Source organism: Balaenoptera borealis (assembly GCF_965194805.1).
Source record: "Balaenoptera borealis genome assembly, chromosome: 1".
NCBI classification, from domain to species: domain Eukaryota; kingdom Metazoa; phylum Chordata; class Mammalia; order Artiodactyla; family Balaenopteridae; genus Balaenoptera; species Balaenoptera borealis.
In genome coordinates this window covers 9,859,932-9,887,719 of record NC_138860.1, presented here as the reverse complement: position 1 = coordinate 9,887,719, position 27,788 = coordinate 9,859,932, and the positions used below count along the sequence as shown (strand labels likewise).

The 27,788-nt window shown below is 39.6% G+C and overlaps 1 protein-coding gene across 2 annotated transcripts in view; it reads right to left on the bottom strand.

Moving 5' to 3' along the window:
* The window catches only part of LOC309630376 (uncharacterized protein), a gene marked incomplete at its 5' end in the record, with an annotated part of 1,321,579 nt that overhangs the window by 1,023,684 nt on the left and 270,107 nt on the right, over positions 1-27,788 (bottom strand). Inside the window, one exon of one of the 2 annotated variants that reach the window (XM_082395555.1) lies at positions 1,247-1,404. In XM_082395555.1, the coding sequence (XP_082251681.1) occupies positions 1,247-1,404 (158 nt within the window). Of the gene's footprint in view, positions 1-1,246; positions 1,405-11,659; positions 26,828-27,788 lie in introns of those variants that run through there. The other variant, XM_082395557.1, reaches the window with a different exon arrangement.

The window sequence follows — 27,788 nt, the reverse complement described above, 5'->3', positions numbered from 1 at the left end:
GATTAATAAATTCATAGTGAAATTGCTATATAAACTGAAAAGCACTATATGAGTACATATTCTATTTTTATTATAAGATTCCAATACATTTCCTTACAGATTCATAATACTTACTTTTTCTAATTAGAAGTCCTATTCTCTGAGTCTATATTAGTACAAAATAAAGCAATCTTCTATCTGATATAGTTGTCTAACTACAGGACCAGGTCATGCAAATAAATGACTATGTTTTAAAGTCCTTCTAATTTTCAAATTAAAAAAATGCTTTCAAATAGGGAATAAAAGTATAAGTTTACTTGTGTTTTGAAGCAGTAGAAAGGTAAACCAAAAACTATTTAAAAATGGTTACTATGGGGCAAGAAACAGAAAAAGGAACTGAACGTCCAAATATATATTTACTAGGGAACCCTGTAAAAGCCTTATGTAATCAAAAAGTATAATTATTTCAGAAATAAAAAGCTAAGCAATTCCTAAAAATGAAAAAGAAAAGAATCTAATTGCATAACAAATTGTTGACATAAACACACAGACAAGAATAATTAAAATGCAATATTTTTACAGTCCATCGCTAGTGAGATATATCCTAAGGATAAAAATTACCACAAATAAATCACAGGCTGCATTCAGTAGGTTTATTATTAAAGACATTGGTATTGTTATTTTGAAATTATTATATGTGTATGGTTTAGGATAAATCAAACTAGTAATTAGGTGTATGTCATGTCACCAAGATTTTCAATATAAGAAAATATGGAAAGAAAAGCATAAAAACAAATAAATTAATACACAGTAATCATACATTTGAAATAGAAATATCATTTTGGATACACAATTTTTTTCTTATTCTAAAATATACACATTCTCATTGTTATGGACTGAATGTTTGTTTCCCCCCAAAATTCATTTGTTGAAGCTCTAATTTATATTTAGAGGCGGAGCTTTTGGGAGGTAATTAGGTCACAAGAGAGAGCCCTCAAAAGAAGAGACAGGAGAGAAATGACCTCTTTCTCTTTCATGTGAGGTTACAGCAAGATGGTAGCTAGCTACAAGCCAGGAGGCGGGCTCGCACCAGACACCAAATCTGCTGGCACCTTGACCTTGGACTTCCCAGCCTCCAGGACTATGAGAAATAAATGTTGTTGTTTAAGCCATTCAGTCTATGGTATTTGTTATAGCAGCCTGAGCTGACAAAGACACCTACCTTCATTTATTTATCTTATTTTAAAAATACATATTATGTAAATACCTGTTCACTGAGCAGTTCCAGAAGCAAAAACAAATCAGTAGCAATGACCACTTCTGGGCCTTCGATTCTGGTCTCAGAACTTAATTTTCCTCCTTGTGAAACTGATTGATTCCAGGTCTGAGTGGAAAATATGTTGAATAGATCTCTGGCACCTTGTGCTGAAAAGCAAGAAAGCTATCAACGATTATAGATGTCAAAGAAAAGAGACAGAGGAAACAATTAGAGCAGCTCCCACTGGCTAATCTGTGGAACAGTTTGAGCATCAATGGAAATGACTGGAAAGGCCTGAAACAGATCTTATACATATATAAAATCATGAGTTAGTAATTATACAAAACAAATAGCACGTGCTCATTGGTTACCTTTGATAGTTACCAGAAGGTTCAAAAAATTGATTTAAAAAAGGGAAAGGATTATGCGTGATGTATTCTGTTGTTTCTGTGTAGAGTTTACTTCATGCTGTTTTTCCAGGGTATCCGCTGCTTCAACTTAGGACAATTCATACGGTCACCAGGCTGCCAAAGCCCATCGTGGAAATAAAGCCATTGTTGAAGGCACTGTTGAGACTGATCACAGGTCAGCTTCTGCCTCTTCACCCCTGCCCCTTCTTCTCCCAAGAGCACTACCTAATAAATACCGTGGATGCTCATCTCCATCACAGGGTTTGCTTCCCAAGAGACCCAACCTGTTGCAAGCGATGACTGCCATGTGCTGTCTAAGAAAGTAAATACTAAGATAGGATTTTAGAGCTGAATCTCTTGTTCCTCAGTTGGCAACGAGAACCCCTTCACGGATGGCAAGTGGCGCTCAGATGGACTCTGGCACAAGGTGGCAGTGTAATTGCTAACATTTTCACCAGTCTGGCATACTGGTGGAAGGAAATGCATTAGCTGGTGCAGGGTGTCAGACATTTGAGAAACGGGGGAATCGGTAACAATAAGGAACAGAATTGGGTGAGCTTAAGTGATACTCTGGAAAAATGAAATAACTGAGAATTTCTTTTAAATTTTGCTTAACACACCATACTTAGGGGATGCTTTCTGGAGAAAATAACTGGTTAGGAAAATGCATAATGGAATGATATCTGTCCGTGTACGTCAACTAAAATACATTGTGTTGCACAATTCTTAATGTGATTTCTATTTTGTTTTTTTAAAATCTAGATAGTTCTGTATATAGATAATTTAAAAGTTTGGAAATATATATACAAAAAGTCCACAGTGATCATCTTTAAAGAGTAAGAGTAAAGAAATACTAACTCTATTTTACATATTTCTATGCCTTTTGATTTTTTATACTGAGTGTGTATTAATGTTAAGTGGGATGAAGTATAAATATTCCTTTTTAAGGAATTTAATGTATATGTATATAAGTGTATATGTATACATATGCATATATATATTTATGTTTTAATATATATTCTTATTTAATGAGATTAAGTATAAATATTTCTTTAAAAAAAAAGAATACCATTGTTGGTTTTACAAGTCTTAGTAATCTGTTCCTATCATCCTTTTCTCTCTATCAAAACAAATTTTTACTTCTGTACTAGGCTATGGATTTTTCAAAATTATGTTCCCTGACCATAAAGAACTTCAGTAAAATTAACCTTCATCTTTTATGGATTTAAAACAATCTTTACCTTAACTCCACTCAAGTAAGAGCATTTATTAAATTATTTTGTAGTGGACATTAAATTGAACTGGGCCTTGTGCTGTAAGGAAGCGTGTAAAAAGTCACAGGAGGCCAGCCCTAATGAGAATACGTTGCATAAGCTACAAAAACATAGTTAAAAATAACCAGAGAGTTGAGGAAAGAAACTTAAAGGAACAAATTCCAAAAAGTGTTGAGCCCTTCCTGGTAGAGAAGTGAACCAAACTGCTTTCCTCCATGAAGGAATGCTGTAGAAAAAGGAGGAAACTACCATAGATTAGAGTAAGAAGAAACTACCCAAACTCTTAATTACCTCTCGGTGACCGTGTGAGGGCTGGCGTGATGAATTAGAATCCCCAGGGGCCCCAGCCTCAGAGCAAGTCTGCTCCCACCCGCCATTTCCCCACAGACCTTCCTGCACATGGACGTACAGCTGTGGACAGGGCAAGGCACATAGGGCCTTCCTAAGAGAAGCAGCCTGCTGAGGACTGGGGACCTGGCAAGAAAAGTCCATCTGAGGCACTTCAGGCTCTCAGTGGATGCAAGCAACCACTACTGAAGTTTGATGGTGAGGCAGGAAGAGGAAGAGAGATCTCCCAAGGGTCAGAAAACTAAGAGTGCGAATAAATAAATAAAGAGCCCTCTGAGCAATTAAAAATCTAGCAGCCGGGGCGCAGAAAGTAACTTGGCTATAAAGCGTACGACAGCCTTGAGATCTTGCTCAGATCCAAGTCCTATCAAAGGGAAAGTCCTGATCCAACCTTCAAAACATTTGAAGCCAGTGGTGATCGAAAACTTACTGAAGCTACAGCAGAGTAGAGACAGCTGACTTTAACCAGATTATACCGACTTAGCCGCCCAGTCTAGAGGCTTGACAGAAAAAAAGACGCTTGATTTGGGGAAGGGGGGTAGTAAATAATATTACTTCAGTCTTTACTGTTCTTTTACTCACAATCCCATCATAAAATCCAGAATTTTGAGACATCCTAAGTGAGAAGAAATGATCTGTTTAAAACAATACATAGTCAAGAGAAAGAAGCCCACAGATGGCATGTTGGAATTATCACAGAGACTTTAAAATATTACAATAAATATTATAAAGAATCTAACGGAAATGGCATTCAACATATGAAAACAGATGATGAATTACAGCAAAAAGATGGAAACTATCAAAAAAGAAACACATATAAATGCTAGAAAGAAAAAAATGTAGTATCAGACATAAAAAGTTTATCCAATGGCTAATCAGAAAACTGGACACAGCAGATTTTAAAAAGCCATTTGCTTGAATACAGATCAATTAAAATTATCCAAACTGATGCACAAAAAGGAAAAAAAAAAAGAAGAAAAAGAACAGAATATCCAAGATCTATGTGGTGATACCAAACTTTCTGACATACATATGACTGAAGTTTCACAAGGAGAGAAGAGAGAGAATTGAACAACACAACAACAACAAAACAAACAAACAAAAAAATAGAGAAGTAACTCATCAAGAAGAGATGATGGCCAAAAATTGATGAAAGACTGACCCACAGACTAAACATCTTAGCAAACTCTAAGCAGAATAATTCTGAAAACTCCCACCTACTCATGTCTTAGTCAAACTGTTGAAGACCAGAGAAAAAGAGTATACCTTAAAAGCACACAGAGGAAAGTTCCTGTTCTGGAAACCTAATGGTGGAGTGACCTGCGTGGGACTGATCCTCCTACAGATAACAATCATAAACTCAAAACAGACATTTTTATAAACAAAAATGTGAAGGCATCAGTGTGCAACAACAACAAAAAGCAGGCAGAAAACAGGTAAGGAGTCTACCTTAGAGAAAAAGGAAGCACACTGGGTGACATCCATGCTTATGGGCAAGCCACGCAGCATGGCCAAAAGAAAAAGTAAAATAAAATCATCTATAGAACAGGAGGAAAACAGGGAGATGGTAAAGGAGGAAGAAGAGGAAAATGAAGAGGAAAAAGCAGACAAGTACAAGAAGAAGGAAGAAGAAATGTAGAAATAGCAAGTACACAGAATCAGGAATTAAAAAAATACTTCAGTTTTATCCTCTAAATTCTTAGGCATACACGCTTATCTCTCTGACTTTAAAAATTAGGATAAATCATTACTCTATATAATATTGATTCTATATGTTAATAATTACTCCTAATTGAGATTTCTGTTTTGAGTTTCTAAAGAAAGGTACAGATTACAATTTTTAAAGTACTATTTCATCCTCAATCCAATAGAGGCCATCCCATATATTGAGTAAATTCCTATAACGTAAGTACACATATCATTCTTGCATACATTTGAAGATCAAATGAAATAATATCAGTATACATAAAAGATTTAAGCACCCAGTATATGTATGGGAAATGAATATGGGCCAGATGAGGACATATTTATAGAAGTAAAAAAACTCAATATGGATTTACACACAAAGAGACACTATAACCTGATAAGTATCTGTAGGTTTCTAGTCCTGTGCTTACTGACGTAAGATTTTTTTTCTTAAATATTATATAAACATTTAAAAAATATTTATTGATTGCCTTATCTGTCCTAGCACTAAAAAAATATGTAAAAATATATATATTATATGGAGACAGACAATAAATAAAATATATAAAAATATACAATATGCTATATGTTGAAAAATACTAAGGAGAAGCATAAGGCAGGGAAAGTCTCTAGAAATTATGAGTAGGGGGGGGGTCATTGCTTTAAATTAGGTGACCAGGGAGAGCTTCACTAAAAAGGTGGTGCGTGAGCAAAGCTCTGAGAGATGATGAAGGAAGCCTTGTAAATATCCAGGAGGAGGAACAGCATGAGTGGCAGCTCTGAGCGGGGAGATGCCTAGTGGGTCTGAGAAAAAGCCAGGTGAGCAGCGTGCCTGGGAAAGAGAGTGAGAGGAGAGTAACAGGAGACACAGTCACAGAGGGAAGGAGGGCACAGGGGTGAGGGTCTGGCGAAGCCTTGAATAACGCTGTCTTTACTCTTAGTGAGGTGAGAAGCCGTTGGAGGAGTGTGACCAGAGAAGTGAAATTATCTGTTTACGGTGGATGATTATTCCAGCTGGTGTGTCTCAGGGTCACTGCTGAAGGGGAGAGACCAGTTAGGAAGCTATAATTGCAGCAGGTGAGAGGCCATGGTGGCTTGGCCTGGGTGGTAGCAGTGAAGGTAGTGAGAAGTGTTTGGATTCTTGACCCTATCATCAAATTGTTTACTGTCCACTTAAGAGAAAAAGTCCAGACAATTTTAGTAATATTTTCTTAAAAAGAGGAAAATAGATCATTAGGAGCAAAGTGGTATTAATGAAGTTATAAATTTAAGAAGGATTTGGGAAAAAAGTAAATTAAAGTGAGACACATGTGAATGACTAACAGTGTTTAACTAAAAATAATTGCGGATATTCATTGTGTTCACTTCATGCCAGGGACCAGGTAAAGTCCTTTGCTTGCATCATCTCCACCCCCCTAATCTCCACCACAAACCTACGAGTAAGTGGCTACTACTGCCCCATTCCTACATGAAGAAACCAAAGAAAGTCTGGAAAGGTTAAGGTGTCCAAGGGCCATAGCTGCGATTTCATTACGATCTGTCTCTTACCAGAGACCATGCTCTAAGCCAACACTATTCTGATTCCCTATATAAGGGAGGGATGGGAAGGACCTTCTGAACTGGTGAATCCATGTGAGCGAAGGTTAGGAATTCACAGCGTTTGATGATGTCTGGGTGAGAATGACTGGTCTTGGGCAGAAAGTTCATGGTGGGGAACAGTAAGAACAACAGTGGAGACTGGAAAAGAAGTCCTTGCGAGCTGGGCAGAAAACCTGCAGTTCCATTCACAAGAGAATGAGGATCTACGATGAACATAGGAGAAAAGAGTAATTTACTGGGTGCAGGATGAGTTACAGGCAGGAGAGAGCTGGCAAGTAGAACAGCAAGAGACAAATGTGATAATTCACGTGAGGTAATAAGAGTTGGTAAAATAGGAATGGAAAGGAAAAGATACATCTCAGCAGCATTTCTCAGAAAGAACTTTTTTTTCCCCAAAATCCAACACAGAACTTGGTTCTGAGTTATTTATAAAAAATATAGAATTTAGACTCCAGGCCAGGCCCACAATTAGTTGTATGAACTTGGACAAGTTATTTATCTGGAACATGTCTTCACCCATAAGTGAAGTTGTAGTAGATTATCTCTAATTTTTCTTCCTTCTCTACATTACTGTGATGAAGATTTGTTTACCTGTTTTTAAGCTCCAGCTTAGAACAATGTGAGAGGCTTTAGCATTTATTTCTTTAAAGGCATTAAGATTAAATTTCACCCACAGTGCATGGTACCATGTTTGGAACAGAGAGAAAATGCTCAAAATTATTTCCTGAATCGAAGTGAATTGAATCAAGAAATCATCAAAGAAAAAGAATGAATTCTAATCTCATGCCCATAACTGACAAAGCCTGAATACCAAAAAGAAAATGTTCAGAATTTGTCCCTATTCTTTACTGCCCTGCTCACTTTCTCAGTCAGGCCTGTTCCGAGCGTGGTCTCTGGACCAGAGCATCAGGATATGTGAGGGCTTGCTGTCCATGCAAATCTCGGTTGCCACTGCAGACGTCCTTACCCAGAAACTCAGAGGTGGCCCAAGAGTCTGTGTTGTTAACAACCTCACAGGTGATTCTTAGCAACACTGAAGTTTGAGAAGAACTGCTCTAAACTACCCTCAAAATCTATTTATTTAGTTATGGCCCAGAATGGGATCCTAGACTTAGAACCAGAGTTTTTGATTAAGATATTTTAAAATACAAAGGTTACTAAATAACTTATATATAATATGATCATGTGACATATAGACACAGCTGTATACGTACGTGTGTATATAATCACTCCAGGCATTCTTCCAAACTGGAAGTCACCTCACAGCCCCAGGAAGCAAAGCTATACCTGTGATAATAGTTATTCCAGGGGCTTCCATATCTTCCCAGACACCCTTTACTATAAGAATGTCTCCAAGAAGCCAAAGACAGAAGTAGCTTTATCGGGAAGGCCTTGCTCATCATCTCTTTCTAAGCAAGCCATTATACAAAATGAAACAACATACACAAGATTTGTTTGTTTGCTTGCTTGATTTTTCAACCAGGAAAGATGATCATTTAGAATGGTTTTGCTTCTCAGCTCTTTCTGTATCCTGCTATTCAGCATAATGAAGTAGAGAGAGTGTAAGCTTTGGGAGCTGACAGATATTGGTCCAAAACTTGCTTCTGCTTGTTTTAGCTGTGCAACCTCAGACAAGTTCCCTAATCTCTCTGAGCCCCAGTCCTCATCTGGAAATTAAATAAGACACTGTGATAACAGCACAGTGTTTGACACAAACGAAGTTTAAAACATATTTGTATTCCTTTCTTCCACTTCTAATTTGTCCATAATTTTTATTTCCAGACCCCTTTCCCAAACCCTAGAACTGACATAGAGAATAAGCTCCCCTCCACCCCAACCCCAATGGGATGCATTGAGGAAATATGATTTGGGGAAGTGTGTGCACAAATATCTCTAATGCTGATTTCCAGATGCTCTGACCCCACAACTACCCACAGGGAAAAGGAAGAGAAACCACTTCCCACAGCAGGGCTTTCCTCATTTCCAATGCTACAGAAGAGTGATCACAGTTGCCAGAGGAAGACTGTCAGTCTTGGAGGCTCTTGGCTACCAAGAGGGCATTTAATAGCCCCGTCAGCATGACAGGCCTTCGGCCTCACTCCCTATTACTTGTCTGTAACCTACCACTTTACTGTAAGTAAAATCTTATCTTTTACAAAGTAAAGAACAATCGTCTTCAACATTCCACATTCCTACCTTCTCGGCTTCCATTTTGTCTGAATGATAACAGAGGACACACAGGGAACAACTCTACTTCTTACTGGTTAGTCAACAAAGAGCCACTTACGATAACAATTCACTCCAAACAGAACTCATCCATGTGCTATCTTGGGTCAGGATCCACTTTCTCACCTAAACCTGAGAAATCTGTCTTTTAGTGGCTCTATCTCAGAACACTTGGGAGTGGCATTGCTGATAACAAACATCGCCAGTGTATAGGAGGATGAACAGTTAGCCGCTGAAGTTCTATCCTCTTTTATCTCTTTGGCACTGTTTACATTAAAGTTCTAATTCTAAAGTCCTCCACTTTGTGCCTACATCAGGCTTGTAAAGTCAGGAATTATAGAAATTATAGGCATAAAAAAAATTAGTTCAAAAGCCTTGTGATAGCCATACCATGTGAGAAATACTCTTGTCTGAATAGTAAAATACTTCAGATCTTTAGTTCAGTTAATACATATCTTTGCAAAAAGAGAAAGAGGAGTGTGATGGGGGAGGGGATGGGCGTGGGGAGGGAGCGGTGTAGGATTTTGCATTGATTATGGGGCCTCCGTGGGCTAAAAAAAACAATAGCGCATTTCATTTTAGGTTTAAGCTAAATGAAATACAAAAATAAAACCACATGCATTTCTCCTTTGGCATCACAGGCTCAAGGGTAGAGTATTATCAAATTAGATGCGCTCTGACTGCAAATTATTTAAAGTTACAGAACAGTTCTAAATTCTTGATGTTTATCCCTTCTAAATCTTAAGAATTCTTTCCGCATTATAGGACCAAACAAATAGAAACAGGCAATGAAGATGAGAGGCCTTTGGTTCTGAATTTACTCTGCTGCGTGTGGGGCGAGGTCAAATCCACTACAAGTGTGTGGTCTCGCTGCTGCTTTCCTGACACCCTGCCTACCTGCAGGTGGGCAGGGAGCTCTCTCTCAGGCTAGCGCGTGCCCTTCTCCGTATGGAAGCAGGACCACCCAGTCACATCAAACCAATTAACAACATCTCTGCTTGGCCCTTGCCTCCTCATTTCATCCTACAACCTGCCATCAATTCAAGTTTATTCATTATCATTCAACAGGAGGCCTTTTTTGTTTCTGAGAATTTTTCTTAATCACTAAAAATGAATTCTCTTAGGCTACAAGCTTACCAGGGCAAAGCAAAATATATGTTTTGTGATAGCAAAAACGGGCTAAGTGGTACAGTTGTGGCCAATGTTACTTGAGTTAATTCTATCTGGCAACACTTCGGGCTCGATCAGCTTACAGAGATGTTTTCTTTTCTGCTCCAGGATTCCCGAAGACATTCCTGGTTTCAAAGAACAGAACAGTTTATTATTTCAGTCTGTGTTAGTACTTGGAGACCAAAGAGATCTGTTATATTGCTCTTTATAGTCTGTTAGTAACCACCATGCCAAGATTCACGTTGCATTCTCTTTTTTATGATGACTTCTGCTGACACACAGTGAGTTAGGTTGATTCCGCTCAATGACTATAAAATAGCGACTGTATTACTTGACAAATAAGCTGTGCCCCCAGCTCAACTCTTGAAACTCAAAGGGGTATATGTCCTTAGATAGACAAATGCATAGATAGATACTTACGGATACATACATACAGATATATAGTATTTGTCTCTGCCATGGAAAGAACTCTTATTTTGTTGTTATTAACTCTTTCAATCATTAAGTATCTAAGGTTGTGAATTCACCCAGTCAAATTTGCAAACATAATGGTTTTCTTTATTTAAGGCGGTCAAAAGGGAATGGGATTTATATTTATTAAGCACCTATTATGTACTTCGATTCATGCCAGGTGTTTCATATTTGTTCTATCATTTAAAATTTCACAGCCTTCTAAATCTCACCCTATAATTCAGAGTTGATGTATCACCAATACAGTTTTCATGGAGGAAAGGCACTCCAATCAACAGGGATGGTTGGAAGCATTTAAGTTCAGGATCGAAGAGACCAGGACACACATTCTGCCTCTACTATGTGTTCTTGAACGTCAAATCCTTGTTTTTTATTATAAACTAGGGAATAATAAAACTACCTCAGGATGTGTTTGTAAAGATTAAAGGAGACAATGCAAAAAAGCAGCTGGAAAGTAGGACCTCAACGTCGGTTTGCTTCTTCTTCCTCTCCTTCCTCTCTCTACAGGTTTCTCTCCTATCTCATACTCCACTTCTGTTGGCTTGTCAACTAAAAAATCAGAAAATGGTAAAACTGAAAGCAGTCTTAGTGACCATCAAGTGACCTCATTCAACAAATGAACAGAATAAGGTCCAAAGTGTTTAGAGACATTGACACAGCTAAGTGGTGGCAAACTTAGTAAAACAAACAAACAAACAAAACCAAAAAACACCCAAATTTGATGCCGTTTCTGTTATACCTAGCTGAGGTACACAGCTAAATTAAAGATGAGTCATGTGTTACTCACCCTCCATACCCCCTCTCATTCTAAACTTAATTAAGACTTCTTAACCCTCCTACACTGTTGGTGGGAATGTAAATTGGTACAGCCACTATGGAAAACAGTATGGAGGTTCCTCAAAAAACTAAAAATAGAATTACCATATGACCCAGCAATCCCACTCCTGGTCATATATCTGGACAAAACCATAATTCAAAAAGATCCTTACACCTCTATGTTCATAGCAACACTGTTCACAATAGCCAAGACATGGAAACAACCTAAATGTCCATTGACAGATGAATGGATAAAGAACATATGGTATATATATATATATACACACATATATATATATATATATATATATATATATATATACACAATGGAATATTACTCAGACATAAAAAAAGAATGAACTAATGCCATTTGCAGCAACATGGATGGACCTAGAGATTATCATACTAAGTGAAGTTAAGTCAGACAGAGAAAGACAAATAACATATTATATCACTTAGAGGTGGAATCTAAAATATGAGACAAATGAACTTATTTATTAAACAGAAACAGACTCACAGACAGAGAACAGACTTGTGGTTGTCAAGGGGGAGGAGTGTGGAGGAGGGAAGGAGTGGGAGTTTGGGATTAGCAGATGGAAACTATTATATACAGAATGGATAAACAAAAAGGTCCTACTGTATAGCACAGGGAAGTATACTCAATATCCTGTGATAATGGAAAAGAATATGAAAAATAACATATATATGTATAACTGAATCACTTTGTTGTATAGTAGAAGTTAACACAACATTGTAAATCAACTATACTTCAATAAAATGAATTTTAAAAAAAGAATCCTTCAACCTCTGTGTGTAATGCAAACTGTGAATGTATAGTTCCATGTGCCTCAAAATGTATATAGTGACAGCCTACAAATATTATCCACATGCCCTACTTAACAGTTGCAGCTCCTGTTCAGATAATCATTGCTATGCAGAAATGCTGACTCACTATTGCTGGATATTTTTCAAGAATAGACAGACATCTGAATATTGATGTATCAATAGAATTTTTTTCTATTTTTTTAAGCATTAAGAAGGCCAAACAAACCACCAGTTTTGTCTTCTAGAATAATGGATAAAGTGAAGAAACAAGGATTCAACGATCTAAGACCATCCATACAAGGTCAGCACTCAGTAAAGGAATTAGGGGAGAATAGACAACTCTTTTTCCTCCTACTTGCTGTTTCCACTGCCTTTCATTTTAAATTGGGTAAAAAGTGAGCTTTCATGAGCTTGTTCTATCATACTTCCTCTGCATTCTTTGAAGACCACAGCTCACAGATAAGCCCTTAGCAAACAGTTGTCAAGTGATGCACTGGTTGTGGGACTGGTACTAATTTCCTTCACCTCCCATATACACTTCCTTGATTGCTTCATTCTTTCTCCAAACATTCATCCAATAAACATTCGCTGAGCACCCACAACCTTTCAGGCCCTGTGCTGGAGGTGCCGAAGAAATAGATAAGAAACAGCTCTACCTTCAAAGAACTCCAAGTCTAGAGGAGGACATGGATACAGAATCGAGTAACTCTTTTTGATGGTATATAAAAGTTATATCGGGGATGATTCCCTTTCAAGTGGCATTTACTTTACTTCCCACCACATCTCACATGGCCACAGGAGAGCTCAGAAGCTTAAAAAAAAAGAGCAGCTGTCAGTAATGATCAACACAACGGCGAGACGTGGTGTATGAGAACGGATACAGGTGGTTTTATAAGGACCCTGTGATTGTGTGGGACACGCATGTTGAACAGAGACTGCAGACACCTAGCTCCACACTTCCTTTTGCAGACTGTGGTGTCAGTGAGCCATGCGTGTAAGGCTTTGTTTCCGGAATAGGAAGACTGATTAACCTGTGAAGTTCTGTATTACTCATCTCAGCAATCATTTGCTTTTCCCGATGCAACACATAAAACTTGTACAAGACACAGCAAAGGAACTTAGTGAGGTCACCCACATTAATGTAGGACATGTTTCTATTGACAAGCCGTGGGGACACTATCTGTTAAAATGTATAACAAAGCCAAAAGATGCTGGGCTTAAACAAACAGCATCTCTGAGAATCTCAGATCGAAACTTATAATTGTATGACAGTTTGGTGGTAAACGATTCAGCAATTTTTATTTAAATTAAGCTACCCAAAACTATTCTAGATGAAATTATATTCTGGATACCTATTATTTGCATAGTACTCTTTAGATACTGTAGAGAGAAGAAGATATTCAAAATATGCTTCTAATCCTCAAGGAATTTGCAATCCAGTTGGTGGAGGAAGTTTTAGGCACGTGAAAAAAAGAAGTAGCAAAACCAGGCACACACAATACATTTCCAAATGACTGATGTTGATAATCAGAGATATGTATAGAGTTAAATAACCATAATTATGAGTTAGAGCAATCTAGAAAGAAATCGTACTTGATGTGAGCTTTGGAAAAGAGAACCAGTCGGATAAAACAGAAGAATAAGAGAAAGAGGAATAAGAATAGGGGGGAAAGGAGAGTGGATCAAAGGCAGAGGAGTGGGAAAGTGGGAAAGCTTTAGGGAAGTTTAGGAAACAGGATTGGACTTGGCTGAGGCAGAAGAAGAATAAGAACTAGGGCTGAGAATCAGGAGGAAATCAGACTAGCGAGAACATGAATGCAAAGCCAAGGAGTTCAGACTTCCTTCCACAGGTACTGCTGAGCCACTGAATACTTCTCATCAGCAGAATGATGTGATAAACCTGGACACTGTGTGCAGGAGAAAGAGCAGGAATTAGAGGTAGGACCAAGTATGTGGGGAGAGATGAGAGGTTCCCATGATGCTAATCATTTGGCATTTCTTCAGATGAATATATTCTCTAAATAGCTTGTTCAGTATCTATTTAGTAAGGTGTGAAGGAATGTTCTATAGGCCTAGATTATATGCCACTTTGTATTTAAACTAGTTGTATTATGGCTACTGAATATAACATTGTCACTCTTTTGGAACTTTCTGGTTTTCAAGTTAAAAATTTGTTTCTCACTTTTCAGAATTCAGGCTTTTCCTCTCCCCCCCCCCCCCTGTGATTCCTTGTAACATTCAAATTCTTGGCATGGGTTTAAAATGTAGATCATGAAGCCCACCATTTACCCCAGAAAATAGTGCTATACAGTGCATTATTCATTTTCAGAATTTCAGGGCATTGAACTGCCTACCCAGAGGAACTCTCGGCTGGCTGGTTTCAAGCTTGATGGTGTGGCCTTCTTTGCACTGTGCAACTTCCTATGCACGTGTCATCAATATACTAAACCCAGGTGGGTCAGTGTCAGTGAGGATATGAGTTTGTTCAGTTTTCATTCTTGGGCATTGCCTCTTCCGGCAGGAGTAAGACCAAGATTCATCTGGCCAATTATGAAAATGACATAACTGGAGAACTGAGTGACATGGCATTCATTCTGATGTATCATATAGATATTATAACATCACACAGACGGGGAGCCCAGACAGCTGCAGGGCTAGCACATCTCATTCCCTGAACGTGATTAGGACCAATTGAGCTTTCCCTCTTAACTATTCAGTTCAATAAAGTCGGTTTGACAGCTCTAGGATGGCTGCCACCCACTTGGGCAGAAACCAGGTGGAGCCATGCTCTAAGGTTCAGATTTGCATGATCACAGAGCCTAGGTCACCCAAGGGTAAGGTTAAATTTGACTATATCTCACCTTCCCCGATCTGGTCCTGAACTTGATAAGGTGGCTCTGGGGTTACCTCTTCAGCTCTTACTCATATCTGCTAAAAAAAAACACAGGTGGGCAGCAGAATAGTCTTTCTTGGATTCGGTAGTAAGTCACATGACTTTATCTACCATATAACCTTATTGGACTGTAAAATTCTTTAACACTGAACCAACTGAGAGAAATGAAATCCATAAGTAATGAGGCACCATAATTCATAGTATCGATCTGTAGTCTTTTTTTTAATATAGCCTACTTTAGTAGATCAGACACCGAAAGACCCCTACTCATTTCCTCATGTCCATGCCAAATAAAATATTCCATCCCCCCCAAAAATTTATGGAACAAAACTCTAAACAGAAAGATGAATACGGGCTTTGGTAACACTGTGTTTTATTAAATCTTTTAATCAAGAATTCTTGAGACCAAAAAATATACAGAAATTACCATAATTAGAAACTTTAGATCTCTAAGAGACCTTCATAAGTGATCAATAAAACTACCCTAAGTTTCAAAACTGATCATACTGTATGAGTAGAATATTGTGATAAGCAAGTTGACGGTTGTTAACCATTCCGTATGAGTGAGGTTCTGTCAGTTGTGGAGAAAGAATTGGTGGTTTTGTTCACACAGACACCAAAGATGAGTGTAAGAAAACCCCCACCACCACTGAAAGTATAGACCTCGCCAAGAAAGTATGAATTCTCTCTGAACATGTCCTGTCATCCTGCTATATGTTTCAATCCAAAGCTTAGACTCTGTCCACATAATCCTATATAGGAGAAGGGAAGCCATTTCTCCCTAAAAAGAGCCTTCCTCAACAGCTGCTATTGGGGGGTTGACAGAGCACCACACTATGCGGCCCAGTGTCAGCAGAACCAAAATACAGTCTGAAATCAACAAGAAAAAGATACACATTATGAACTTTTCCAAGACATAGTTCCGGAAATGTGGAGTTTGTGAGTTACTAATCATGGGATCCTTTCCTTAATTCTAAAGACACAGACAAAGCTGCTGTAGCGGTTTGATTACCTCGTGTATACAATGTCCTTTAGAAGAACACATGCTAGACCCGGGGTGAGAAGATGGGCAGACACTGCCACTGATCACCTATGGCATCTTGAAATAGACAGTTTTCTAGATCTCAGCTTTCCCATCTGCACATTAAGGGTGACTTGTAGATGGGTCTTTACAAAAAATTGACTATTGAAATAGGCGCTACAACAGGATAAGGGCTGCATGGGGGAAAGGTCTACTCCAAGTGCTTCAAGAAGTTAGGGACAGGCTCTGAGGAAGTGACGTTTAAGTCACAATTTGAAAGATAGGAAAGAGTGAATCCAGCAAGTGGACGTGGAGTAGGGAGGTGAGTTAACTGTGAAAGGGTGACTTTGCACGAAGGAACGTTTTGAACTTTACCACCAAAGTAGCAACACTCGACAGCACGCCAACCAAGAGAGCCAGTACGTATTACAGAAAACATTACATCACACCTCTTAATTTTCTTTGCTTTTTCCACCACTTATTCCCTGTGCATCAATAATCCCTCCATATGTGTTATTTGAGCTCTTACTACTGACTCAAGTGTTTTTCAAAGTATAATCATGATCCCCAGAGAGAACTGGCTTAGAAAAAGTACGTTCTGGGGCTCCACCCTGGAATGACTAAACTGCAGTATCTGGGGGAGAGGCCCCGGAATATGCATCTGTAACAACCATATCAGGTGACCTCGGTGGGCTGGGCACTAAGCTAGGTGTTGCACACAACATCAGAACACACGCTCGTGTTCCCTGACCACAAGGACCTCACAATACAGTCTAGGCAACAGGGCACAGGTACCTGAAAATATACTTAACACAGTATCTTGTTAGGATACAGGATGTAACCCACCAGTGGCTGAGGAAGGAGTTCAGGTGTTGGAGATCAAGGGAAATATCAGCTTCTGCAGTAACTAGATGCCTTTTCATGGTACACCCTGTAAAGTAGAAGTGAGGCTAAAACCCTATGAATTATATGGGATTCATGAAGGAGCATTAGTCAGGACGCGTGGCTCAGAGACCGAGCGACATTATAGATGTTCTAATCAGTATCAGGGGAACATGTGTGCAGTAGAGGCTGGCCTGACAACTTCAACATCAGACTACCTGGGAAACACAGATGAAAAGCACAAATGAATAGGGCACAGGAGCGCTGGGACTGCACCCCAAACCCCACTGGAAAAGCTGATCCAGGAAAAGTGATCTGAGTCACTAGGAACTCATAATCTGGGAATTCCACCCACCTCTTCAGGCTTGCTCTTGTTCACTTATAAAATCAGAACTGCCCACCCCCGAGGTAGTTCTGGTCTTAGAAAGGAGAAATGCTATACATACTGCAGCAGAAAGGTTTTGGCTCAGGATCAAACCACATCCGTAAGTAACTACGGTTATCCATCCCTGCTTCCTAAATTGATGCTTAGATTGAGATACTTTACTAAGAAGATTTTTTTACCTGGATGCTGCATCCTTCTTTCTTATGTTAATCTCCAAGGTCAGTTTGGACTTGATTTGGACTGGATTTTCTGATCACCTAGACCTGCAATGCCCTTTACTCTTTCCTACATTAATTAATCTTGCTGGACTTGACTTCAGGCCTTCAAATAATATCACCTTTCTGATGTTACATTACAAGGGTAATCAATCCTGGCACAAGAGATGTTTACAAGCAAGTGCAGAAACGAAGGAGGGACAACCTGTCCCACTGCTTCCCCTTTTTCTCCATCTCTCTCCTCTCAGTTCTCTAAGTATCTTGATGGCCCAGGATTTTGAGAAGCTTTCCAAGGGTATGTCTCCAACTGTCCCTGTGCTGGTGATCATTCAAGTAAGCTTCTGGATACATATACTACTAGCAACTCCCATCACTAGCAGCATGTGTCCAATTCCGAAGCGTATGGGTGAATAATTGAATACAAAGAGATTTGACATTCCACTGTGGAAAGGTTTTCAACAAGTGGTTTATTAGTTTATGGAGGTGTATTACACACAGTCACAAAAGTCATCACTTTTATGATTTTATGCCTTTGCTTATGTATCTCCAAAAGTCAGGAATGTCATGATCCTTCATCCTAATCTGTTAAGGCCCCACAGAAAACCTACCTCTGTGATCTTTTCAAAGGATCACTACCTGCCTCTGCCTCTGGTTCATAACAGTGTGTTCAGAGCCGTGCTTATCGGACTATACGCTGCTTGGCTGTAGATATGTCTATCTAGCTCCTAGGTGGTCAGCATGTCAGACGTGGGCTTTGGATTCAGAAAGTCAGGGCTCTATCATTTACTTCCTGTGGGCCTTTAATAAAATAACTTAAACATGCTTGGTATTGGAATTTTCTTCTATATAATGTCATCAGTGATATCTATGTAATGGGATAGTTGGGAAAATTAAGTGAGAAAATTAATAAAGAGGTCTCACAGTGCTAAGTACAGATTAAGTGCTCAAAATGTCAGCTTGAGTTGATTAAATCAGAACGACCAGTGTGCTCGTGCCCACAGTGGTGGCTGTTTTTTTTTTTTTTTGTCACATACTGAAAAGAGTTTTCATTTCTCAAAAATTCCAGTCAAGAAAAAAAAGAATAGTTTTTTTCTGCCTTCAGTGCCCTGAAAGTTCCCAGGCAGAAATATAACATGAACTATACACCCCAAAATCCACAAAGTTCTACCAACTACCACCTAAAACACAGAATTTTCCCAATTCCTCCTCATTCGGTGTTCCAGGCAATTAATGAGAAGGTGCTGGTAAAAATAGTGCTTTCCCTTAAAACAAACTCATTGACCTTTTGCCCTTTCTAAAGGTGTTTCCCTATTCAACATTTGAAGAACTGTAATGTTTCATTTTTCCCACTGAATAACCAGTGACCACATAAGCAAGCTACTGACTGAAATACTGGGAAAGAAGAGAAGGGTAAATGAACCTTCCCTGGGAACTACTACTTACATCACCAACCAACCCGGAACACTTTTGATACACTTAGAGACTAATCTATCCCTACTGGAGAAATTGGTACTCCTGAAACATTAAGATATCAAGGAATAAGCACATAGTTGGACTAATATTGGCAAGTGGTCATAATAGGAAATTGGAAGTAGAACACTATTCGGACATTAGTAGGGACAGATAAATTGAATTTGCTTTTCAAAAGTTACCTTACGATTTCTAACACACGGACCCCCAGAGGGTGGGCAGTAAAATATGTTTGAAAGTGTGACCATGGATAAACAGTCTAAAATCTGAATTTTGAGCAATGGTGTGAGAGCAAGAAGCCCTCAGGTTTAGTTAAGAAAGAAAAAAAAGGGCTTCCTCTGAAGAATTAATCATTGCCACTTAGGTGACCATAGGATTTTGACTACTGAGAAAGACAGGGAAGTATTAGCATACAATGGAGAACTGGGATGAAAAAAGAAAAGGATCTTTTAGTAACTTAAACATATTACCACATCTTGTTAATTATCTTCTAAGCACGTTCATATTTCAAATTCCAGGGGTTAATTATCATACTCCTCTTACTTGTTGTTTTTTTTTTTTAAAAAACTTTTATTTATTTATTTATTTTATTATTATTTTAAAAAAATTTTTGGCTGTGTTGGGTCTTCGTTGCTGTGCAGGGGCTTTTCTCTAGTGGCGAGCGGGGGCTACTCTTCGTTGCGGTGTGCGGGCTTCTCATTGCGGTGGCTTCTCTTGTTGCGGAGCACGGGCTCTAGGCGCGCAGGCTTCAGTAGTTGTGGCATGCTGGCTCAACAGTTGTGGCTCCCGGGCTCTATAGCCCAGGCTCAGTAGTTGCGGCGCATGAGCTTAGCTGCTCCACGATATGTGGGATCTTCCTGGACCAGGGCTCAAACCCGTGTCGCCTGATTCTTAACCACTACGCCACCAGGGAAGTCTCTCTTGTTCTATCAGCTGCATTTAACACATATAGGCCTCCACCTTTGAAAAGCATTTTCTTTCTTCACTTGTTCAAAGAGCTATCCCTCTTCAGTCCTTCTCCCCACTCCTATTCCCTGATTCTTCACTGGACCATCTCCTTCTTCCTTCTTCTCCTTCTCAGTTTCTCGACATTGAGGTTCTTCTCTGGCTGCACTTACAGCACAGGTGTTCTCACCACGTCCCATCTGTGCGCTGGTGTCCTCCAGGTTTCTAGCTATAGCCCTCTCCTCTCTCCTAAAAGCCAGGCTACTGTATCCAGCTGTGTTCAACATCTCCCTAATGGGCTTTGCAGATGTAACACTTATCAAACTGAACTCCTGCTTCCCACCCACCCACCTATCCAATCCTATTCCTCTTCCCAAGCCTCCCCCATGTCACTTAGTGCCGTTATCATTCATCTATTGCTCAGCTCCAAAGCCTGAAAGCTTCTTTGATCCTCTCTTTCTCTCACATCCTACATCAACTCCTTCAGCAGATCCTGGCCACTCTTTGTCCAGATTTTATTGTAAATCTGGACGCTTCCTATGACCTCCGCTTTGTCTAGTGCCCTAGTTCTGGACCAAGCACCATCAGATTTTTCCTAGATTCCTATACAGTCTCCTATCTGATCTCTCTGCTTCCATTTTTATATGCCTTTCTCACCTAAGTCTATTTTCTAGAGCAAACAGGGATTTTTTTTTAACGTAAATAAAATCCCATCATTTTCTTCCTTGGAAACATCTAGTGACTTCCCATATCACTAAGGATAAAACCCAAACTCTTTAGGTTGGTCTACAAGGTCTTCCATTATCTAGGAGCAGTAATACTTTAACCCTACCACTACCTCCATCACCACCCATGACGTCACAGTCTCCCACCACAGAACCTTGGACCTGCTGTTCTTTCTCTCCAGATGCACTTCCCCAAGATAGTCCCATGACTTGTATCCTGACTTCTTTCAGGTCTCTGTTCAACCACAACATTCCCCTAAAGACTCTCCCTGACACCTGTTCCTTACTCTCTATATTATCCTCTACTTCTTTTTCTCTCGTGGCTCATGTATCACTACCAGGCATGACATCATTTATTCATCTATTTGCTTACTGTCTGCCCCATCACTACCTTAGAATGTAAGTCTCAGGAGGGCAGGGCTGTATCTGTTTTGATCTCTGTTCTACTTCCAGGGTCTAGAACAATTCCCAAAACATAATGGGAACTAATAAATTGTTTTTAAATAAAATTAATTACTAATTGAATATATGTAAGCTATTTATTTCGTAAGCTACAAGTGGCTCATATTATGTGTGTAGTCAATCTTAATGAATTCTCTTGATTTTATAAAATTCCCAGTTGAATCCCTATGAGCCTGGCTGGCAATAATAGACAAAGTTTGGCATCCTTTTCTGTTTGTATGAGCAAGATGTCACTTATACACAAGTGCAAGTGTTACTTACATTAACAGCAACCGAACCCGGACACTAACCAGTTCCCAGTGAACTGAAAAGTAATATAATATTATCGATAGACCTGAAGGCACATAGTCAAGGAGCTTAAGGCACCAAACGTATACAAAGAAACCACGCAAAGGAAAAGCAAATGATGAGTCTTCACACATGTGGTAATCAACCTGAGATCACAAAACCATGGGAGGAAAAGATCAAGGTCAAACCATTTAATTCACCTCCACATGATCAACCTACAGAGTTTCCACAGAAAACGGAGAACCTTCTAGGGCCATTTACTATTGTCTGTTCTCTAGAGTTTTCAGAAGAGAGTATGAGGTCTACCCACGAAATCCTTCAGGGAATAGGCCCAAGAAGAAACATCCTGGGGGACTCACTGAATGATGACATGATGAATCCAGGCCTCCACACACGCCTTAAATGGAGTACAGGTGTCCCAAGGGGAGTTACTCATGAATACCAAGTTAAGCCTTCTTAGAGATTCCAGGAACTAAAAGACTTTCACCATTAGTCACTTTCACAAGGGCTCTATGCCATTTACTTCTGGCCAAGGATCAGGAGAGTCATGAGGGAAACCAGATGCTCAGCTTTCATGACAAAATCCTGGGGATTTCTCATGGACAGTCCCCTTCTCTTGAGCAGCTTCAAATGCATCCAAAAACTAGGGTCATGCACAGAGATACACACACACACACACACACACACACAATATACAGACGCATGCTAACTCAGATATATCACAAGAGATTACAGGAAAGACATGGATCATTCATCAGTTCCTTGTAGTTTCTTTTTTTCTAATTTATCATTTTCATGTTTTGGAAAGGATAATTGGACTAATGTATCTGAGAATTATGGTATTTGCACATTTGGGGAAGATTCAATCATGGAAAAACAAGTTGTTAGGTAACATCAAGTATTTTCCACCTGTTTTTTAATTTTTCATTCGTAGTCCACATGCTGAGTGAGAGCAGAGTCAGAATGGCCTCCTCTTCAGCATGGGCCTTATGAGCAGCCAGTATCAAAGACCTGCTGCTGACCCATGCACACTCTTGAGCCGAAAATAACTGTCATGAAATAACTATTAAAGATGGCACTGAATGTGGTTATGGAACATGCCTTCTAAACCAAGGGAGAAACTAGGAAAAGACAAGAATGAAGTTAGATAGGAAAGTAGTAGGTGAATGCTACGCAGGACTGAATAAGTGGTTGACTTATATTCCAAAATAGTCTCTCATGAAAAAAAAACTAAAAATAATTCTATCTCACTTTGTTCTGATCTAGCTTCTCTCAGTGGTCTAAAGTAAGATCTGTAACTTTTCCCCTTTACTCATCAAATACTGTGTATGTATATAAGCAAATATATATATATGTGTGTTTATATATGTATATAATCAAATAGGCACAAAATATATTCATTTACTTATTCAACAAATATGTACTGAGCACCTACTCTGTGACAAGCACTGCTCAGATACCAGGGAAATAGCAGTGGACAAAAAGACAAAAATATCTGCTCTTGTGGGAGTTATATTCTAGCATAAGGAGAAAGACGATAAAAAAAGCAACAAGTAAATACATAGAATGTTAGATGATTATAACTGTTGTGGATGACAATCAATCAGGGAGGAAGGATAAAGTGTTTTGAAGGGTTGCAGTGTAAATACGGTAGTCATGGAAGACTTCATTGAGAAGCAAAGACTGAAGCAAAATCTGAAAGAATGAAGTGAGCAAGTCATCCACGTATTGAAGGAATATTCTTCTAAGTGGGAGTGACAATTGGTGCAAAGGGAATGTGCCTGGCGTGGTCAACCAAGATGTGTCGGTGGAGCAAAGCACTCAATGAGGAGATGAAGTTAGATTACAGAAGGTCAGACTGCTGAGAGCCTTGTAGTGACTTTGGCTTTGCTCTGAGTAAAATGGAAAGTCAGTGGAGGATTCTGAACAGAGGAGTGAATAATCAACTTTTTAAAAATGGATCACCCTGGCTGCTATTTTGAGAATAGACTAAAGGTGAGAGATGGAGTGGAAGATAAAAAGGAAGACTAGACAAGAGGTTACTGCTGTGATCGAAGCAAAGGATAATGATGTCTTAGATTAGGTTAGTGGCAGTGGCAGTGAGATAAGAAGGAATCAGATTCTGAATATTTTGAAGACAAAGCTAACAGGATGTACTATAGACAAGATGTGAGAGGCATCGAGACTGACTCTAAAGACTGTGGCCTGAGCACCTAGAAAATGGAGTTTCCATATGTCCATGGAGATCAGAAAAAAATTGGCAAGAGCAAGTTAAGAGTGATGGGAAATACAGGGACTTCCCTGGTGGCGCAGTGGTTAAGAATCTGCCTGCCAGTGCAGGGGACACGGGTTCGAGCCCTGGTCCAGGAAGACCCCACATGCCACGGAGCAACTAAGCCTGTGCGCCACAACTACTGAGCCAGCGTGCCACAACTACTGAAGCCCGCGCGCCTAGAGCTCGTGCTCCGCGACAAGAGAAGCCACTGCCATGAGAAGCCCGAGCACCGCAACGAAGAGTAGCCCCCGCTTGCTGCAACTAGAGACAGCCCGTGTGCAGCAACGAAGACCCAATGCAGCCAAAAATTAATTAATTAATTAATTATTTTTAAAAAGTGATGGGAAATACAGACATCTTAATTCTGAGAGAACAATTAAACATTCAAGTTGAGATACTTCAATCTCGAGTTAGAAGGAGAGATCCAGATATATATATATAAATTCAGGTGCTTTTCAGCATATGGATGGTATTAAAATGACAAGAATGAATGAGATCACTCAGGAACTAGTGAGAACAGAAGAGAGAAGTGGCCTTGGGCTACTTCAAAATTAAGAAATCAGGCAATGAAGAGGAATAAGCGATGGAAAATGAAAAGAAATGGCCAGTAAAGTAAAAGGAAAATCAGGCTCATCCTGGAAGACAAGCGAAAAATACACCAAGAAGGAAGTGATAATCAACTGTGTCTGACTTTACTCATACTTCGGGTAAGAGGCGGACAGGGCACAGATCTTGGTTGTAATGACATCAGATCTTAGTGACGTAGACAAGAGCAGTCTCTGAAATACCGAAAGCACGAACTTAATACAGGATGAAATGGGAAACTGAAGACAGCGAGCACAGTTGACTATTCCATGGAGATTTACCACTTAGAAAAAAGAGGAAAAATGGGCAGTAGTTGAAGAGGGGTAGTGAGATCAAGAGGTCTCATTTTTTTTAATGGGAAAGGAATAGTAAGGACTTGATCCTATTTACATGCTGATGGAAACGATCATGCTAGCAAGGGGAAAATTCCAGAGAGAGGAGAATCATGGGAGCAATGTCTTTCTGCAAGGGGAGGAGTTGACCCTGGACTCGAACATGGACCATTCCTCTGTGGTAACAGGAGAGAAAGTAGAATATGTGGTGGGTGGGCACAGAGGCCAGAAGTCGGGTATGTAAGGTAATGAGAGTTTGCAGAAATTCTCCTCTAGTTGCCTCTATTTTCTCAGTAAAATGGGAAACAAGATCTTCACCTGATAGTAAAGATTCAAAGAATAAAACTCACAACATAGTTCAAGTGAAAAACAAAAATACTGTCCAGAGAGAAAGGGCTGAGACGTGCTGGTATCCTACCATCTCTTGACAGACAAACATCTGCACAGGGTTCAGGACAGGAAGAGAATGTGCTGATGTACACGGATGGAGTCTCGACCGGGCACATGCCATGTAGGGGTGAGGAGAGCCGTGCACTTACACATGCACTTAAAGGAAGTGAAACTCAGTCAAGTCAGATCTGGCTGCTACTTCTGCCTCCAGTTTTGGCCAGACTCGGCCATCACCGCCCATCGGTTTCAGTTTTACACACCAAAAAGTTCTTCATGCACTTAAACTTGGTTATTTGGCGGAGGGGGGCGACGGACAGGTAGGAGGAGGGGATGTGAGGAGTGGAGAGGTATGTATTTTGTTTGTTTGTATTAAATTGGGAGAAATCCCAGTTTACTAGGTATTTATATTTCTGTTGCAAAGTCATCAGTGTCCCTTTCCACAAAATTTTTTCTATTTCAAAATTGACCTAAAGGTGACTATTTTTATATAGAGTGGAATTCTCTCATATTTTAGCGGAATTTAAGTCTTGATACATTATTTTTTGAATTAGAGTGAAAGAAGTAGTATATGAACACAACACAAAGATTTGCTCTGAATGAAATGAGTCACAAGATTCAGTGAAAACTATATATAGCTTATCATTCCATGTTATATATAGTTAACTACAGAGGTTACATCTGGGACTCTGTCATCAATTCCCAATGCTTATTCATTCATTCAACAAACGTTTTTTAAGTACCTAGTATGTGTCAGGCACGCAGTATACAGCAGTAAAAAAGAAAAGATAAAGATCCTTGCCTTCATGAAGCTTATTATATTCAAGAGGAAGAAATACAGGTAATAGACAATTAACTTAATAAATAAGAAAAAAATTCACATGTAAGAAGGTCGTAAGTACAAACGGGGAAAAAAATACAGCAGAGTCAGTAGAACGGGGGAGCTCGTTTGCAATATAAATGGTGCGGTCAAAGTAAGTCTCATTGAAAGTTAACACCAGGACAAAGACCTGAAAAAACTGAGGGCGTGAGTCACATCAGCTCACTGGGGCAAAGAGTCAGGAAGAGGGAACAGCAAGTACAAAGGCCTGGAGGGGAGAGGGTGCAGGAGAGTTTACAGAAGTGTGAGGGGTCAAAGCGAGGGTGGTGGGTGACCAGAGGAACAGCAGAAGATAGAAGTGGCTACATAATTTGTAGGGCCCAGTATAACATGAAAATGGGGGGGGTCCCTTGTTCAGAATTTCAAGATGGCTCTGGCAGGTCCTTCAACCATGCACTGGGACCCTATGAACACGGATCACACATCCATAAAGCCAGCTTTGGCAGGAGATGAGGTCAGATCAAACAGGTAAGAAAGTGAGGGAAAATATCTGAAGGGCCTTCCAGGCCCTTGTAAGAAATTTGACTTTTACTCTGAGCAAAATGATGCATCATTGGAGGGTTTTAACCAATCAAACTTACAACATCTTCGTTGAAATTAGTCAGAGGGGCCCAAAGAAGAAACAGGAGATTAGACAAGAGACTGTTGCGATACTCCAGGTGAGAGATGACACTGGCTTGGTCCAAAGATAATATTTGCAGAGGTAATAAGAAGTACCGGACTCTGGATACATCTTGAAGATGAAACTCATAGATTAGTGATGGATTTTATGTAGGGAGAGAGAAAAATTTCAAGAAGAATGAAGAATGACCCCAAGGTTTTTGGCCTGAGGAACAGAAAAATGGGAGTTGCCCTGAGTTTAGACAAGGAAGTCTAGCCAGATGCGGAGGTGGTGGAGAGGGGACAACCAGGAGTTCAGTTCTCACCCAGGCGTCTGAGATGCCTCTTAGACACTCAGGTAGTGGAGACGGGGAGTTGGCAGTTGGATTCATGAGTGTGATGTTCGGGAGAGCGGCCAGCCTGGAGGTATAAATGTGAAAGTAATCAGAAAAGCTGTAATTCTGCAGTGCAACTAAAAGTGAAGGTCTCAGCGGATCTAGATTCTCCAAAAGTTCTAGACTAATCAAAATTCTTCTTTGTGTGCCACACTGATCTTGACATAATGACATTTGCACTCTAATATTTACTCTTTACTCCATTTCCCTTTGATTAAAGTCTTTCTCTTTTTTTTTCTCATTTAACAGCTAAAACTGAACACCAAGGAGTTTGAAATGTGACTGAGAAGTTGGGGGAACGCTGCTTCTAAATATCACAATTAGTTTTGTGTCCCAGCAGTAGACTTTGATTCTGGAACAGACTATTTATTTTTTAATCTCCAGAATGACCCTTCTGTTACATAAATGTAAAGAAATATTCATCTATTACATCTGCGATGTCATCATTAATCTAAATGTAGGTAATAAATTTTCTGGAATAAATATAATAAATATTTGGGAAAGTTGACCAGTAGGTTGAGCAGAGGTTGCATATTATTTACGCTTGTCAATGGAGAAAAGAACTGTCCAGGAAAAAAAAAAAAAAGAACTGTCCAGGGATGTAAAGGACCAGCAGTGGACTGCATCTGGACTTTTGCCTGTACCTGGTGAGAAAGTTAGGTTTTTTGTTAGTTTTAGGAATTGCTTGTAGGAAATACAGAACAGAAGGGGCTGCCGTTACGGAGACACTATGAATCTCTGCTTTCAAGCAATGCTGTGGCATGGGGGTAGGAGTGGTTCAAAGGAGGCAAGAAATTGGAGAGAGGGGCATTTTCCCTAAACCTGTTCTGAACCAAATCCACAGCTCCAGCGTGTCTTCCCAGGAAGATGGGGCACAGCAGTTTTAAGAGAATCTGGACGCGTCTCCCTTAGCAGGACCCCTATCACCTCTGGAGAGGCGCCCTCAAGAGAGGGGCCTGGGGAAGGGGGTGTCAAGACAGGAAGCC